The following is a 19,091-nucleotide window of genomic DNA, read 5'->3' on the forward strand; positions in this document are numbered from 1 at the left end:
GACAAGCATATGAGCTGTATCTACGAAGTTCATCCCCTATCTTCTCCCAATACTATCCGGTTTAGAGATACATCCCCCATCTTCCCCTAAACCGCGGAGTACATCCCCCATCTCCTCCTCTACACATAACGTATACAAACACATTGGTTCTATATACTATCATTCAATACATACAGTTAATGTATTCTATCAACCGTCAAGTTCCATGACACATTCCATTGATTAGTTTTCGTTTGCCTAATCATCATGCATTGTCTACAACAATCACGGCTATCCTCCACCGATAGCCCAAAACAGTTATTTCTAAACAGAAAATAAATGCACAAAGGGATATTCAATCAACATTTCAATTCGGTGAGTGTTAAATAATTCAACTACACCCTTTTTCCCATACATTCCCAATCTCAACATTTCTGTTTCATTTCCTCATTTCTCACGATTAATTATCCCAATTAATCAAACAATGTAATTAGGTCATTTTCCATAATTAACATTACGACCCTTAGGTCCCATTTTCATCAATGATTCAATCATTTATTCCATTTCTCTATGCCAAACATGCATCTAGGTTTATTATAAATAAAACCCCAACTTTTGTAAAATTACACAAAAGCCCCAAACTTTCACAAAATTACCAAACCAACCCCAACATCTCAAAATACTAAAATTTAAAGACAAAATCCATAGAGAGGAGTAGGATATCCCTACCTCAAATCCGGAGCCCCAAAGGAGAAGATGACAAAACCCAACGTGCTCCAAATCCTGAAATTTTCAGATTAAAATGACGCCCTCGACGATCAACACAAATTTTACAAAGGCCGAAGAGAAGGAGGACACTCTAACTAGATCAAACCCTAGAGAGAAAGGAGTATCTAGAGAGAGAGGCTCTCAAAAAGGGTTTTTAGAAAAGTAGGAGAGAGAAAGAAAAGCAAAAAGTGATTTGAAATCACACTACAAGAAATTGCATTTTTTGCAACACAACAAAATATGTTGCTAAAAGAGAAAATTCGTTGGCAAAGAGTTTTGCCAACACACAAAGCTACGTTGGCAACCCGTAGGCAAAAGTGAGTCGGCAAAAGTTTTTGCCGACGAAATTATCATTGCGTTGGTAAAAGTAATACCTTTAGCGACGAACATAGTCGTCGTTAAAAGCCTTCATCCATCGTCGGCAATTTACCTTGCGTTGGTAAAAGTCATTCAAATATGATGATTGTGTGGCACTTTTCGCGACACAAATTTGCATGGGCAAAAAATATACTTTTAGCAACAAAATATGCATCGACAAAAGTAAACTTTTGGCGACACATTTACGTCGGTAAATGTTGCCATTTGCCTACGATTTGTTTGTCGATAAAGCTTCACTTTTGGCAACGACAAACTAGCATTGGCAAAAAATACACTTTTAGCAACACAATATGAGTGGGCAAAAGTAAATTTTTGGCAACACATTTACGTCAATAAATATTGCCATTTGCCGACGATTTGTTTGTCGATAAAGGTTTACTTTTGGCAACGACAAATTGGCATTGGCTAAAAATACATTTCTAGCAACACAATATGAGTGGGCAAAAATAAACTTTTTACGACACATTTACCAACAAAAATAATTGAAAATAATTTATATCTTTTTATAAGATTTACAGATTTACAAGAGGCATCCCTCAGGCACCACTCTTACAAACTAATAACATTGCTTTGAAATCACCTAAAGTTGATCTACAAGCAAAAAAAACACTGCTGATACTGCTTTTAGAAGCAGTGTATAAAACCTAAAAGGGTAGACTCACTAAAATACACAAATACATCCAAATTGTGAACCCACATTACAAACAACAGATAACAAAATGAAAACATGAAACTAAAAAAGACAGGCAAAACGACACGAAAAGTATCCACAAGCTTATCCAACAGACCAACATCTAGTAGCAGCTGCCTCACAGCAACATTGTAGTAGCAACAGCCTAGCAAGAATCAACCACAAGGGCAGCAGCAGCAACAAACCAGCAGCAGCAGACCAGTAGCTGCAGCAGACAAATCTGATTCATGCATCTCAGATGAGCTTGGTGCATCTGCAACCTTCAGGCCAGCTGCTTTATTTGACATTCCTGGGGGCATTTCAGAAGAGATGACCAACATGTAAAGGCATTTTAATAGGAGCTACTCAAGCCAAGTTCTTTGCTAATCCATGCATGATAATTAGAAGAAAAAAAAAAGAATGTAAAATACCCACTTTGAAGGAGAACATCCTTTCTTCTCTACATGATACAGGTGCGTTAGCCTCCTGTACATATGAAAACAGAGCCAATTCAACCCAGCCAACGAACTTGGGTGCCTGAAGATTCTTATTGATAACAATGTTAGAAACAGTTCATCTCCTAAGTTTTTGTGTGTTTTTTGGGAAAATAAAAACACAACTACAAACAGGAGAATTTTCATAATTCTCTCTAGGGAGCTTCTAACACAACTCTTCTAAGGAGAAAAGCATTGATTTTTGCAACCATGTTGCAATTTTTAATATACGATGCATGGAAATGTTTGATATGAAAGGGTTTTAATAGTATAATTGTTGACAATTAAAGAGAGCATATATATATATATACTTCCACCTTGTATTACTAAATAGAAAAGAACCGGGCTTGAGTAATATATCAAGTTGGTTAAGCTCAACTAAGGCGCCTCCAACAGCTTGAGCTAAGTTCTTGTCATCATTCGCATCATAAAAACAACCTCGAGCCTTGGCACCTACAACTAATTTTTTCCATACACTGCCGCTATTAATCAAAGTAGCACCATTCCCCAAAATCCAAAGGCAATGCCTACACCACCCCAAAAAAAAAGACAAAAAAATTACCACACAGTAAAATAGAGCTTAATTATCACAAGGTTCGGCTATGCAAAAAACATTACCTTGCTCGAGTGAGAACCACATTAGCTCTTTGATGATTGGAAAGAAAGCCCACTGATCCACGCCCATTGCATCACACAGTAGAGATAATTATGACATCTTCCTCACCAGCTTGAAACCCATCAACAGATCGAACACTTACAGAAAAGTCGCTGTTTGCATCTGTGTTGTACGTTTTTCCAAATTTTTGTTCAAGTGCAAATACTTGAGCCTTTTATGGTGATATGCAACCAATTCTAACCTTCTGTTTTGACGCCTTAGATTCTGCAGATCACGATTGAGGCAGAAAACAAAATAAAATTACAACCTGTTTGGTAATGCTTCTGTTTCTATTTTTGTTTTCCAAAAACTTGAAAACTAACCAAAAAAATTGTTTTGAGGCCTCAGATTCTATAGTGGGAATAATGTAGCCAGATAGCAGAATCCTCACTTATTGATCATGATTCAGGCAAAAAACACTAAAAAGTTATAGCCCATTTGGTAATGTTTTATTTTCTGTGTTCTATGTTCTGCTTTCTGTTTTTGTTTTCAAAGAATTCTAAAACTTTTCATTGACTATAATACAAAAGAAGTACTTTCAAAGAGTCTTGCAACAATATCGGCGGCCACAGCTACCTCCACCGTGTTTTTCGTGCTATGTCTGTTATCAAAGCCCTCTTGGCCATAGCTTACATTTATGAAGGAATAAGAGCCATACATACTTCCTTGAAGAAAAGGCCTCTCGTAGGTTCTCTCTTTGACATTCGGACCATCAGAAATCATATTGTCATAGAATTCCCTATTCGGAAACATGCTTATTGATGGATGCATTCTGTATTGGATGCTAAGAAGATGCTTTTTATGCCCTAATAACACCAGCCTCTAGAATAAGCTTCTTCCAAATTCAACATTCTGGCATATCTATTATGCATAGATTTTCAAGATGTCAATACAAGATAACAATTTTTATAAAAGATTGATAAACACAAAGACAATTAAATTAAATTAAATCAGAAACCTTGCTTTGAACCATTGAAGGAAGTTGTCGTTCATCGCCAACGAGTATAGCATGACGGATACCAGAGAGCTGTAATGGAATAGTGGATTCACATTCTTTGAGCTGAGCAGCTTCATCGATCACCAACAGTTCCAGTGGGTTTTCTTCTTCTGTACACAACTTAGCAGAGCTTGAAGCAGTGCAGAATATCAAGCACGCATTTTGCAAGCAAAAACTTCGAATTACATATTTGTCAGTAGTATTTAGAGCAGAAAAGGTTTCGCGAAGGAATTTGAGTACTTGAAGGCACTCTGCCTTGACAGAACTCAACTTCATGAATCCATTAATCCTGTTCCTGACATCTGCAGTTCCATTAATGAGTTCTCTCAAAAACTTATTTGCAGCAACATCAGTACGCAGCAAAGTTCAAAATGATTTTAGCAGATCAAGAGCTCTAATCATCTTTTTTGCTACTTCCAATGAAATGATAGAAGTTGGCATGTGGGTGTACAAGATTGGAATAAAAAAGATGAGATCATTTCCAATGATAGAAATTGGCATGTGGGTGTACAAGATTGGAATAAAAAAGATGAGATCATTTCCAATGGATTTAAATTTATCCATGAAGAACTCCTCAAATGTCTTAAGTTTTTCACACTTGTCCACCCTTTCTCCTATGTTTTCCTCCTTTGTTTTATCACTCTTCAATTTGCTTTTTCCTTTAAAAGGCTCATTTTTCTTCTATTTTTTCTCGGTCTTGTTTTTCTTCAAGGTTTGAACAATTGTCTTCCTCCAAAATGCCCTTTCATCCATTGGTTTCGAGTCTTCTTGATCATGAATATCATCCTCTTCGTCTTGGTTTCTTTTCACTGTCCTATCTCCAAAATTTGTCTCCACCGAATTGTTTTCTGACCAATTTTATAGAGGGCAAAGGGCCTTCTTCGTTCAAGTTTGTTGAAATTGCACTTGTTAAGCCACCCTCTACCTTGCTGGGGTTAAGCACAAGAAAGAAAGAGAATTAATATTGGCTTCTTGTGTATTTTGGATTTTTTAGTGGAGCAATGACTACTTTGATTTGTAGATTATATGAAAATGCATTCATACCTAAAGAAAAGTAAATAAAAAAAAATGGAATCTATACGAATAAATTCCAATGATTAATTTACCTTCTTCCGCCCATCATCCACATCAATATAGACAGGAGTTGTATTAACGATAACCGAGCAAGTTCCTCAACCTGAAAATTTATAGATATTTCTGCTTAAGCTTCCGTAAACACATAATTTATAATTTTGGTGTTAGAAATGTTTTAGTTGATTTTGATTATCTGTAACATTATAAACAAAATGTTTTAGTTGGTTTTCATGGACTCTTTACCCTTTCAATACTCAACTAACAGTTCCATGGTCCTAAACAAATTAATGAAGCTTTAATGGTTAGTATATGAAACAGGTTATATATCTAGACTGTAACACCCTCAAAATAATAACTTTAAACCCATTAAATAAGACATGCATTGATATTCAAAAGCTTCACATTCTTTCATTTATCAGAGTTTCATTACAAAAAGTATTACATGTTAACAACAAAAGCAAATGCCCTATGGGCTTACAGCTTTCCAAGTTAACACTTGGTTACAACAAAAGAGTACTAACTCAAACACGTTAAGCCCTTGGCTTGAATTTACAAATAATACATCAAAAGTAAAACAACAAAAAGGTCCGCCTCAGGCCTCCCAAGCTACGTCCTTGGAGGTGGCATGCTACCTGTACCTGAAAATGATATTCCCATATAGGGTGAGCCACAGCCCAGTAGAAATACACTAAACCAACCATGAATAATGACTAAAAGATTAGCAACTGATAGATGGTCAACACTGACACTTCCATTTACATCTCCCTACGTTACCATGACAGCCAAGTCTATGTTACAATTCACTTTTCATTTTTGTTCAACTTTGAGTTTGGAAACAAGGCTCAGTACTCTGGCCAGAACGTTTGATGAGATTATAGTTCATCACTAGAACACTTTCGAAATCCAAGGTGGATACACATTATGGTGTTGTACCAATAACACATAAACTACTCCCATACTTCGCAAACAATGATGATATACATTTTAGTGCTATATCAAATCAAACAAACTTTTCAATAGATAAGCATATGAGCTATATCGCTACTACAACAGATAAGCATATGAGCTATATCAACACTTCAATAGATAAGCATATGAGCTATATCAACACTTCAATAGATAAGCATATGAGCTGTATCAACACTTCAACCGATAAGCATATGAGCTATATCAACATTCCAACAACCGGTTTAGAGGTACATCCCCCATCTTCCCCTAAACCATTAACCGGTTTAGAGGTACATCCCCCATCTTCCCCTAAACCGTGGAGTACATCCCCTATCTCCTCCCATACACAAGTAATGCATATAAACACAGAATCACATATGCAATCAATCAATACATAAAATTAATGTATTCTATCAACCGACATGCTCTATGACACATCCAATTGATTAGTTTTAGTTTGCCTAATCATCAAGCATTGTCTACAACAATCAACACTACCCTCCACCGGTAGCCCAAAGCAATTATTTCTAAGCAGGAAATAAATGCACAATGGATATTCAATCGACATTTCAATTCGGTGAGTGATAAATAATTCAACTACACCCTTTAACCCCATGCACTCCCAATCTCAACAATTCCAATTCATTTCCTCATTTCCCACAATTAATTATCTCAATTAATTAAACAATGTAATTAGGTCATTTTCCATAATTACCATCACCACCCTTAGGTCCCATTTTCATCAATGATTCAACATTTATTCCATTTCTCTATACCAAACATGCATCTAGGTTTATTACAAATAAAACCCCAACTTTTGTAACATAACACAAAAGGCCCAAACTTTCACAAAATTACCAAACCAACCCCAACATCTCAAATTACCAAAATTTAAAGACAAAATCCATAGAGAGGAGTAGGATATCCCTACCTCAAATTCAGAGCTCTAAGGGAGAAGATGAGTAAAACTCAGAAGTGCTCCAAATCCCAAATTTCTCAGATCTCAACAAAGCCCTCGACGATCAACACACTTCTTACAAAGGCCCAAGGTGAGAAAAACACTCTAGGTAGATCAATCCTAAGAGAGAAGTTCGGTTTTAGAGTGAGGTGCTCTCCAATGGAGGTTTTGAAAAAGTAAGAGAGAGAAAGGAAATCAAAAAGTGATCAAAAAGGTGGTTTCACGAACTGATATAAAAGCAGGTCCGCTCGAGCGTACAACACCCCGCTCGAGCGTACAGACACAGGTTCACGCTCGAGCGTCCAAAGATCCGCTCGAGCGCCGGGTGCACTCTCCCAGAATTTTCTGCAGACGACCAAAATGCTGAGAGAAGGAAATTCACGCTCGAGCGTCCAAACTGCCGCTCGAGCGTAGAGGCAACAACAAAATCCCGCTCGAGCGTCAAATCGCCGCTCGAGCGGAGAGACCAAAACCTGGGCAAAATTTCTAAGTTTTAAAACACGACCCACTTATTCCCAACCTGTCCAACACAACCCAAAATTCTAATTAAAAGAGTAAGGGATAGAAATGAGGATAAGATAACAACGAATCTCCGGAACCGAGTCCGGATTATAGTTAAACAACAACAGGAAATATCGGGACCGCTATAACCTCCCCCCCTTAAAGAATTTCGTCCCCGAAATTAAGGGTACGCCAAAACACAAGGCCAACTGATAACAGAGCAGTCAACAATCGAGCCCCAAGGGAAGAAATTACTTTCACAACAAACCTCCGACTTACTCTTAGCAAGGAAGATACTAACCAAGGAAACACATTCTAAACAACCACACCTTAGGTACGCAAGCCTCAACAAACCAAACCTCCCCCGAAACAATTCACCAACAACCGACTAGCATTCCAAGCTAAGTCACTACTCAACAACACGACCAAAGCAAATCTTTAGAGTAGACAATAAGAAAACATTTTCTTGTTCAAGAGGCATTTCCCAAAGATGTTTAAATTTTCAACGTTAATATTCCGGAATAAATCTTGCATGTTCCGTACGAAAACTCAAAAGCTTTGCAAACATTTTTCACAAATACGGTGTTACCCAAAAAGCAGAGTCATCCACAGTTTATTTGCCAAAAGATTAATCTGGAATTCTTTAAAATTCTTGAATTAAATCAACTTTTCAACAACGCATTTATATGGTCCAAACACTGGAAAAATTTTGTTTTCCATTTCTTTCCAAAACAGCACTATCCACAACCATCACTCATACAGTGATGCCACAACCGACACAGAACATAACATTTCTATAATGATAGTTAATAGAAATAACAACAGTACTATCAACACATAAGGTATAAGAAATTCATGGTTTTGCAATTTTATCCCGCCTCCCTTTACTTAACCACTTTATAATCATAAACACGGCTCAGAAATACACAAATGATACACATTATAGTGCTGTATCAATATCAAACTAAACACCATACATTCATCATGTATAAAAAGCCAATCATTCACAATGATCAATCAATACATATATTAGATGTATTATTCCAACCGTCAGACTCAACGACAAAACATGTTCGATTAATTTCAGTTTTCCTTAATCAACATACGTAGTCTACAACGAACGAGACTAAACTCAAGGTGACCAATGCCATCCCAACACCCGATACCGACAAGCTGACTAGTCAACTCAATAAACTCTACACTCAGTAATCCACACACTGCTGTGCTACTCAGACCACTAACCCCAACCACGGAGTTCTCTACATGAACCACAAATTTTGGAATCTCACTGGATTTCCTAAAATTTAACCGCCTCAACATCGCGTCTAAGGGAATCACCATCCCCCGCCATGGTTATCTAGCAAGCCTGCTCACTTCCTTGACCGAAGACCGACATGGTCAACCTCAATCACAACATCCCGAATACGAAGGACTACTTTGACCCACGCTATACTCATTACTTTAGAACACGAATTGCTCTACCTTCAAAGAATGTTGGCAGCATCCACTCATAACCCACACCCAACAATGGATAACCAATCACAATATGAACACTACCCCTATACAACCAAGGGGGTCACCACGGACTCACTATCTAGCAAGGCCCAACACACGAACCAGCATACAGGTACCATTCCCACTAACTCGAGATACAAATCTCACGTTCCCTCGAACATTCTCATATAGTCCTGCCAACACCGCGCAACTCTCGAAACCATCCCATCTAACACATTCAACCGTACTAGGCAAAACCTCCTTATTTTGCAAGCCCTCTTACTCCTACACCGAATCCTCCAATAACTCATAGGGTCCACTCGTTACTCTATATCTTACTTGTCACTCGTCTCGAGAGTACCATCAAGAGGCCCGGCCTCCGTGCTAAACCACTAGTCCACACTACCGCTAGGCAACCATCATGAACCAAACCCCGACACCGTCACAAGTCGCCGATAGGGCTTCCAAAGATTCACTCTTCTAACTTTCCAGAGGGGTAAAAGTCCTCGCCTCCCTCGTCATTAACCCACATCTTCATCCGCAAACACCATACCACTGTGACTCCACCCACGGGTCACACTCTAACCATGGGCTATATACCCAATTAACGCTTCTGATAATATCCTCTGACTTGACCAATGCTAAGGTACGAACTTATCACATTCAATCCAAATAAAGAAATTTGAAAACTTAGGGAGACATCCATTATACTACAGCCCGAGGTATAGTACCAGCTGCTCACAACACACCGCTCCCGATACAACAATCACAACCTTATATAGGGACTGACATCCCTTCACTTGAAACGGCCAATCAGTACACCTGCAATCTTGACAACGTTACTTACCACGAAGGTACGAGTTCAACCTTGACAAAATTAGGTGCCATGCCCCCGTAGGACACCATATTAAATACGTGTTACATCTAGTATTTATCGTACACTTCACATCCTCTCAAGTTCACCCGACAGTAGATCAAAAGCTATACCACGCACAAACTTTAAATGGGTAGTACTCATGTAATTCCACACACTCGGCAAGTAAAACAGTTCTCGCTCCAATATTACCTTGGCTAGGACACGTACCCCTCGGTGGTTCTTCCAAATTTTGAAAACATGGCTCTCTAGCCCTCATCCTCCCCAAATCAAGTCACAAGCATAAATTTTTTTTTATATAGGAACTTTATACATTAATAAAATTTTAGAGCTACGACATGCTCCAATTCACCCACTCTAGGGAAATTAACAAACAAAGCATATATGTATATATATATAGATAAACAAACAGTTTAGATGTTTCAACCTTCCCAAAACACATTGGTTACACAACGGAACCCAATGATCACAAAACAATAATCCACTGATTACAAAACGGATTAGTCAAAACAAAACCATCCCATCAGTATTACTACTACTACCGTCCCTTGTTGGACCGCCGAAGTTGGTCATCCCCGAATATAAGGCAACCTACGAGCTTACAAGTCACGGACAAGAACCACTGGTATGCCCCCTCTGCCCACACCTGGAACAACTACAAACTTCTCTAGCTGGGGCTTGGGAACTCGACTCTACTGAGGCCCTCGCAATCTGGCCTGCTAGTCCCCCAAAACGATACTGTTCCTGCCCAGTCGAAAGAAACTGAGCCTGGTTAGGTTGCAAAACCCCTAAAGAAGCTCCCGGCTGAGTACAAGAACGTCGAATATGACCCGGCTGATTACACACCCAACAGGTAGGCGGTGCCTGAGCACAAGATTGGTTCAGAATCTGGGCTGATGAAGACCCCAACAACTGCCTCCCCACTGAGCATTTAATCGGTCCAAAACCCGACTGGTTGGATGATCCTGGTGGTACAACTACTGGTTGAACTGCTAACCCCACCCCTTTCTTCTGTGGGCAAACCGAAACCCTGTGGCCCAGCAGACCGCATCTGAAACAAATGATGCCCCTCTGCTTACTTTCCCCCGAACCCAAATCTGACACTGGAAGGGCAGTTCTAGCCCGTCCTCCCTGTTGCGAGTTTAAAACCCTCTGCCTTTTAAAAGGCCTACCAACACCCTGAGTCACAGGAGTCGCCGAGATGGCTTCCTCCCCACTCTGCCCCATTGCTAGCACTGCAGCCTCTACATGGGCGGCCGCCTCAACAAGCGCCCTATATCTTTTATGCCAAGACCCCGCTATCCTTACACGGATGTCGTCACGCAGCTTACTCTCAAACTCAAAACAACGTAAGTCCTCCGTCTCCACCAATTCTGGAGCAAACCTCGACAGATTAGCAAACCATCTTTCGAATCGCACCAAAGGTGTAGTACCTTGGCGTAATTCCACAAATTGTTTCCGCAGCTCTTCCCGAGCGGAAGGAGGGAAATCGCAACTTCCTCGCCTAGGCATCCTAGTAAAAGTAACGGAGACACGTTAGCACACTCATACATGTGCCGAAGTTAAACACTTACATCCTAACACATGGACAACTGTAATTCACTCCACATAAGCACATAAACATGTAAGCACTTACGAATTTCATTTCCAGATAATGATAGTCCCGAGGCGTTACTAGAGTTCCGATTAGAAACAGCATTGATCAAGTGCCTTTCCAACAGGACTCCCAGAAACCCAAGGATCCAATCAACATCCAAGAAACTACATTCCATACCCAAATAGTCACATAAACATGTTATCACAAAAGTACATAACATTACGTCTAAGTCTCTAACAAGCGAGAGAAACCCATTGTGATACTAATCACTTCCTACGTACCCAAAGTATTCGAACCCGGTACGCTCTGATACCAAGTTGTAACACCCTCAAAATAATAACTTTAAACCCATTAAATAAGACATGCATTGATATTCAAAAGCTTCACATTCTTTCATTTATCAGAGTTTCATTACAAAAAGTATTACATGTTAACAACAAAAGCAAATGCCCTATGGGCTTACAGCTTTCCAAGTTAACACTTGGTTACAACAAAAGAGTACTAACTCAAACACGTTAAGCCCTTGGCTTGAATTTACAAATAATACATCAAAAGTAAAACAACAAAAAGGTCCGCCTCAGGCCTCCCAAGCTACGTCCTTGGAGGTGGCATGCTACCTGTACCTGAAAATGATATTCCCATATAGGGTGAGCCACAGCCCAGTAGAAATACACTAAACCAACCATGAATAATGACTAAAAGATTAGCAACTGATAGATGGTCAACACTGACACTTCCATTTACATCTCCCTACGTTACCATGACAGCCAAGTCTATGTTACAATTCACTTTTCATTTTTGTTCAACTTTGAGTTTGGAAACAAGGCTCAGTACTCTGGCCAGAACGTTTGATGAGATTATAGTTCATCACTAGAACACTTTCGAAATCCAAGGTGGATACACATTATGGTGTTGTACCAATAACACATAAACTACTCCCATACTTCGCAAACAATGATGATATACATTTTAGTGCTATATCAAATCAAACAAACTTTTCAATAGATAAGCATATGAGCTATATCGCTACTACAACAGATAAGCATATGAGCTATATCAACACTTCAATAGATAAGCATATGAGCTATATCAACACTTCAATAGATAAGCATATGAGCTGTATCAACACTTCAACCGATAAGCATATGAGCTATATCAACATTCCAACAACCGGTTTAGAGGTACATCCCCCATCTTCCCCTAAACCATTAACCGGTTTAGAGGTACATCCCCCATCTTCCCCTAAACCGTGGAGTACATCCCCTATCTCCTCCCATACACAAGTAATGCATATAAACACAGAATCACATATGCAATCAATCAATACATAAAATTAATGTATTCTATCAACCGACATGCTCTATGACACATCCAATTGATTAGTTTTAGTTTGCCTAATCATCAAGCATTGTCTACAACAATCAACACTACCCTCCACCGGTAGCCCAAAGCAATTATTTCTAAGCAGGAAATAAATGCACAATGGATATTCAATCGACATTTCAATTCGGTGAGTGATAAATAATTCAACTACACCCTTTAACCCCATGCACTCCCAATCTCAACAATTCCAATTCATTTCCTCATTTCCCACAATTAATTATCTCAATTAATTAAACAATGTAATTAGGTCATTTTCCATAATTACCATCACCACCCTTAGGTCCCATTTTCATCAATGATTCAACATTTATTCCATTTCTCTATACCAAACATGCATCTAGGTTTATTACAAATAAAACCCCAACTTTTGTAACATAACACAAAAGGCCCAAACTTTCACAAAATTACCAAACCAACCCCAACATCTCAAATTACCAAAATTTAAAGACAAAATCCATAGAGAGGAGTAGGATATCCCTACCTCAAATTCAGAGCTCTAAGGGAGAAGATGAGTAAAACTCAGAAGTGCTCCAAATCCCAAATTTCTCAGATCTCAACAAAGCCCTCGACGATCAACACACTTCTTACAAAGGCCCAAGGTGAGAAAAACACTCTAGGTAGATCAATCCTAAGAGAGAAGTTCGGTTTTAGAGTGAGGTGCTCTCCAATGGAGGTTTTGAAAAAGTAAGAGAGAGAAAGGAAATCAAAAAGTGATCAAAAAGGTGGTTTCACGAACTGATATAAAAGCAGGTCCGCTCGAGCGTACAACACCCCGCTCGAGCGTACAGACACAGGTTCACGCTCGAGCGTCCAAAGATCCGCTCGAGCGCCGGGTGCACTCTCCCAGAATTTTCTGCAGACGACCAAAATGCTGAGAGAAGGAAATTCACGCTCGAGCGTCCAAACTGCCGCTCGAGCGTAGAGGCAACAACAAAATCCCGCTCGAGCGTCAAATCGCCGCTCGAGCGGAGAGACCAAAACCTGGGCAAAATTTCTAAGTTTTAAAACACGACCCACTTATTCCCAACCTGTCCAACACAACCCAAAATTCTAATTAAAAGAGTAAGGGATAGAAATGAGGATAAGATAACAACGAATCTCCGGAACCGAGTCCGGATTATAGTTAAACAACAACAGGAAATATCGGGACCGCTATATAGACAAAATTACATAATCAAAATGTACTAACACTATTATAAGCCAAATGTTTAGGATAAATCATAATGAAAATGAAACCTTGTAGATGTTCTTCTCAGACAATCTACAAAATAAAATAAAATTAGATCCATGCACCAATACTGCCACAAGCCTCTGCACGTTTAAAGATATAATTCCCACAAAACAATTTGTAGATTGCAGATATGAATTAGAAGGCATTACTCACAATCCCTTTTTAGATAGACCTTTCGATTAATTTAACTACTGTGAATGGTGGTGTAAAAAAGACACATTGTTAGAGTTAAAGGCAAATTCATTGCTTCAATAGAATTTATAATATAAAGTTAACCTTTGTAGGCTTGTGACCATTGTCAACAAGCTCCCAACGCTCTTTATCTAAACGGAGCACTTCCACATCTCCATCATCATACAGTACCTTTAACACAAAATTGATCAGAGAAAATTATGTCAAAGAACCATATGAGATTACAATTATAACATTATTGATAAATAAATAAATAAAATGTGTATCTCCAAAACATGACTAACACAAGTATTAGAATAAAAAAATAGAACATGGAACGGTGCACTTACCACATATTTCTTATGTTCAGAGTCATAAGACTTCACTACTCCATAAAACCTGTTGATTTTAACAAGACACCATCAAGACACAATTCTTGCAGCAGCGTGTATACACACAAGGATTTTGGAGTGCAAACCACGTGTACAAAAAGTACACACTACTAAGGTAATCAAGGATTGTCATTCCCTAGATCAAGATTATGCGGTATGCTTTTGAATAATTTATTAGCACATGGATATATATACACGCTAACAAGGCAATTTTCAAAAGCCATAAAACCAGCAGAGCCACAACAATATATACATATATATATATTTACATTTGGAAATTATAAATATAAATTTTGATTTGATTCTCCCATTTTTTCTTTGTATGTCATGTTCGACAAATAGAAAATATAAATAAAGTAAAAAAAGATGATGAATGGGTTTGAGACTTGCATCCACATGTAATCCATCTCCAGACAGCCCACAAATTGATTTGGCTGATGAAAATTGGCAGCGTCAAAGCAATCAAAAGATGGTAGCTAAAGAGAAAACATGAGATCAATATATATAATTTTTTAATCATCACGACAACCCAAGCAACATCAGCCAAAGGCCACAAGACTGGGAGGTCAATGCAAGCAAGGGCCAAAGAGAATATGCTAGAAGCCCTTCTCCACTAGGCAGAGGTCATTGGCCCTGGGGTACACACCGCTGGGCAGAAGTCATCTTCACCAGTCACCCACGTTGGGATGTGCCAATGCGACTGACAACTGGGTACAGGTCATCTTGGCCCATCACTAATATTGGGATGTGCGAGTGTAGAGTCAAATTTTCTTTCCATTCTGAATGTATCAAGTTTTTTATTTTTATTTTTACCACTTTGACCGTTCATTAAATGGCTTCCAAAATTAGAGTTTGGCCCCTGCCATTTTTGGCCTGTGTGAGTCTGATTCTCATACAGGGATGTCCTCACCAAGTCAGCAACATGTCAGGTTAAACTAAATTAACAGATGTTGGGGCATGTCTCCAGTGTTTGACACCTATCCGTGTCCAAAAATGTGTATATGTCACATATAGGGAAGTGTCCTTGCTTCCTTGCTGGAAAGACACAATTAGGAATGGAACAAAACTTATGAGTAGCTATTGATTAAGTCATAAACAAGGTCAACTATTTGAGATGACTCAATCAAAGGATTAAGAAAAGTTTTAATGTATGCCAAAGAATCCAATATGGATGGCATAGAAAACAGAGTGACAAACTGATCAAAAGTCGCAGACTCCTAGTAGTAGCAGACCACCCATGGCCCTAAACAAAGGAGTAGAATGGGAAACTTTCATGAAACTGAACTAAAGAAGAATTTGGTAAGGGGTCACTGTGTTCATGGGTACAAGAAAATAAAATTCATTTTCATAATCCAAGTGAAGAACAAAACTAAGCCATGGCCAACCCTGTAGACACTGGTGTTATTGAAAATATTTTTTCAAGTGTTGAACCTACGACTGAAAGGATATGACTCATCTCAATCTAACTACTGTTACCTGGAAAGGAAATTATCCAGAGCTTAATTTTAAACAGAAGATGGATACATAATAAATTAGAAATTTAAATATAATAGAGATTCCCAATTTCATAGACCTACACATCTCATGCTCCAACTTTATCTTTCTCACCTATTTTGTTAAAAAATGGCTTAACCTTGTTCTCTAAACCAACAAAATACTTACCGCTTGTCCACTGGCTACCAAACTTTTATTCTGCAATCAATCAGGTCCATTGTCTCACTTCCACCTTTCTTTGATGTGCACTGAGGAAACAAAGTAGCAGGTCAAGTGATTGCTTATGATGCTGTTTCTAATTCTAAATTCTTAGTAAGTAAGAGAACTTGAAATATTTTGAAAACCAGAAAGTTCTCACATCCATAATTTAAAAACAAAAACACACATCACTTCCCGCAATTGAAAATAAACTGAAATTATAATGTTGTACGTGCAAGTCATTAGGTACAGAGTTTATATCATGAAATAATAGCCATCCATGATATAAACTCATAGCAGCTGGATTCAACTCCCTCACATCTATGTTCAATACTGAATCCACCTAACCAGTAGCTTCTCTCACAATTGCTTTCAAACAAAGCTAAAAAAGCAAAACTATTTGATTCCTCATAGGCACATCAATCACACCATCATAACAAGAAAAATTCACAATTACCCATCTAAGGAAATCACAATCTTCAGCCATAACAGAACACAAAATGATCCAAAGAACTCTATACGAATAGGCAATAGGGTAATCCCTCAATGACTCAATTTCACTCCTAACAAGCCACAACTCCAAAGGAAGAAGCCTAACACAATCCCTAGAAAAACCCTTAATTTCACCGTTATCACTGCCTACAAAATTTGCACACTGAATCGATAGAATACCTGAGAGAGTGAAGGTTTGGCTCAAACTATCTCGATCGGCAGAGCTAACTACGCCGGGGCAATTACGGTAGAAGAAATTGGGGCCGAAGTCGCAGTAATCGTCAAGGGAGAAGCAGATGTTGGAGTTGGTATCGTGTAGGGTTTGAAGGAAACAGTTCTGATTGAAGAGTTGTCGGGAGGGTTTGAGAGTGTTGGGGTAGCGCAGTGATTGGAGCAGGAGGGGGTTAAGGTTGAAAAGAGGGGAAGGGGAAGAAGGGCATTGGAAGGAGTGGCGGAAAAGCGATTCCGGCGGAAGGCGGTGGTGGAAATTGAAAGGGCAGGGGCAGAGGGCGGTAGTGGTGGCGGTGGTGGGGAGGAGAGTGGAGAGAGAGTGGAGGGTGGTTTTGGAGAGGTGGATGAGGTGTTTGAGTGTTGAGAGAGCGGTAGGGAGACCGGGAGGCTGTGGCAGAGGCAGAGGTGGTGGTGTTGGTGAAGTGATTGAGTTTGTGGTGGTGGTGAGAGAGGGATGGTGGTGGAGATGAGAATAGAAGAAGTTAGGGTTAGCGGGTGAAGGAAGAAATGTGAGGTATGGTGATGGAGATGGAGGATTCATCAGTGTCTCTTCCTCTTCTTCTTCTTCTTCTTCTTCTTCGTCGCCCTCCTCACTGCACAGAAAATGCTTTGAGTTTATTTTTTTAAGATTGGTGTTGGGGCTGAAAAAATTGGGGCTTCTGATTGTTTCTGTCTTTCTTTTTTAATTTTTTTTTTGGCGCTCAAAATATTTATTTTGGCGCTATTTTTTTTTTTCGATCATCCCTTTCACGACAGTAATTGGACGTCGTGGAAAGCATAATATTTTAAACAACTGTTTTTGTGCGTCGTGAAAAGTATAATTTTTAACGGTTGGCTTTTTATGCACCATGAAATGTTCAATATTTTTAACAGCAGCTTTACACGTATCGTGTATAGTTGATGTATTACGACATGTCATATGCATGCCGTAGAAAGTTATATTATTTATGACTAATATTGCAAGCTGTAAAAAAATCATTGTTATTAGCATTCACGACCTACACAATAGACGCGTCGTAGTTGAAAAATTATTTATGACACGCAAAAAAAGCAAGTCGTAAAAATGAGAAACCACGGCTTGCATTTACTGTAAGTCATTGATGTGAGGCCGTAAAAACCCAGTTTTGTTGTAGTGTATGTATTATATTTTATATTCACCACTCGCCCATTTAAGAGAGACAGAGATAGGGCATTCGAAGGTGTTCACAAACGCCTCTGGTTATTGAAACGGTGCCGTTTTGATTTTTAAAAAAGCGACGTTTAACAAACGTCGTTAAATATTACGTCGCTAAAATTCATTTTTCTTGTAGTGAAAGGTGTGCGAGAGTGAAATTGTGGAGATTTTTTTTTTTTTTTTTTTTGAATTGGTGAAATCGTGGAGATTGATGAAGGGAGATTTGATGAGGGGAAAAAAAGAGAGGGAATTAAAGAAGGATTTTGCCACCGCCCAATAATCAGATCACAATCAAAATAATAATAATAATAACAATAATAATAATAATAATTTCAAAACAAATTTTAGATTTGTTTTTTTGAAAAAATTAAAAATAATTTGAGAGCAAAAAAAATTAAAATTATATTTTTAAAATTTTAAAAAGTATTTATGACGTAAAAGATAAAAATATACAAAAATAATAAGTATTTTTTTATTTCACCCAATTTTTTTTAGTTTGTTAGGGGAAAAAAATTGAAACTAGTTTCTGAAAATAAAACCAAACATATTGAAATTGATAATCTAACCATATTCTTTGAAAAAGTTTAAACTATCTCAAATTAGTCATCTCAACTTAATAGTGTGTTTGGGGTTAATGGGTTCATTTTGTGATCTAATTCAATGATCATTTTAATTTTACAATTTAGTGATTAGAATATTTAAAACTCTTTGAAAAATTGTAATAAAAAATACAAATCACTATATCACATAATTCCACTAGCAAAACTTTTACCGACGAATAGTATTATCATCGCTAAATGGTTAACTCTTTGCCCACGCCAACTTGTCGTCGCCAAAAGTATACACACTAATAGCAACGCTCATTGTGTTGTTAAAACATAAGCATCGTAGCTAAAAGTTCTGAAATTTTGGCGCCAACCAAAAATTTTGGCGCTAAA

General features: G+C 38.4%; 1 protein-coding gene across 1 annotated transcript; it reads right to left on the reverse strand.

Moving 5' to 3' along the window:
- Nucleotides 1-1,590: 1,590 nt before the first annotated feature.
- Nucleotides 1,591-17,669, reverse strand: LOC114258997 (putative helicase MAGATAMA 3). The gene is given in 12 exon segments (XM_082916375.1): nt 1,591-2,105; nt 2,231-2,332; nt 2,607-2,816; nt 2,908-3,169; nt 3,481-3,805; nt 3,903-4,870; nt 5,048-5,118; nt 14,278-14,364; nt 14,523-14,571; nt 14,955-14,998; nt 16,227-16,306; nt 16,929-17,669. Coding segments are annotated over 6 exon segments (1,515 nt in total). The 5' UTR covers nt 4,506-4,870; nt 5,048-5,118; nt 14,278-14,364; nt 14,523-14,571; nt 14,955-14,998; nt 16,227-16,306; nt 16,929-17,669; the 3' UTR covers nt 1,591-2,092.
- Between the last annotated feature and the right edge of the window lie 1,422 nt (nt 17,670-19,091).

The sequence above is a fragment of the Camellia sinensis genome, chromosome 2 (assembly GCF_055761805.1).
Source record: "Camellia sinensis isolate YWXY chromosome 2, ASM5576180v1, whole genome shotgun sequence".
Classification (NCBI taxonomy): domain Eukaryota; kingdom Viridiplantae; phylum Streptophyta; class Magnoliopsida; order Ericales; family Theaceae; genus Camellia; species Camellia sinensis.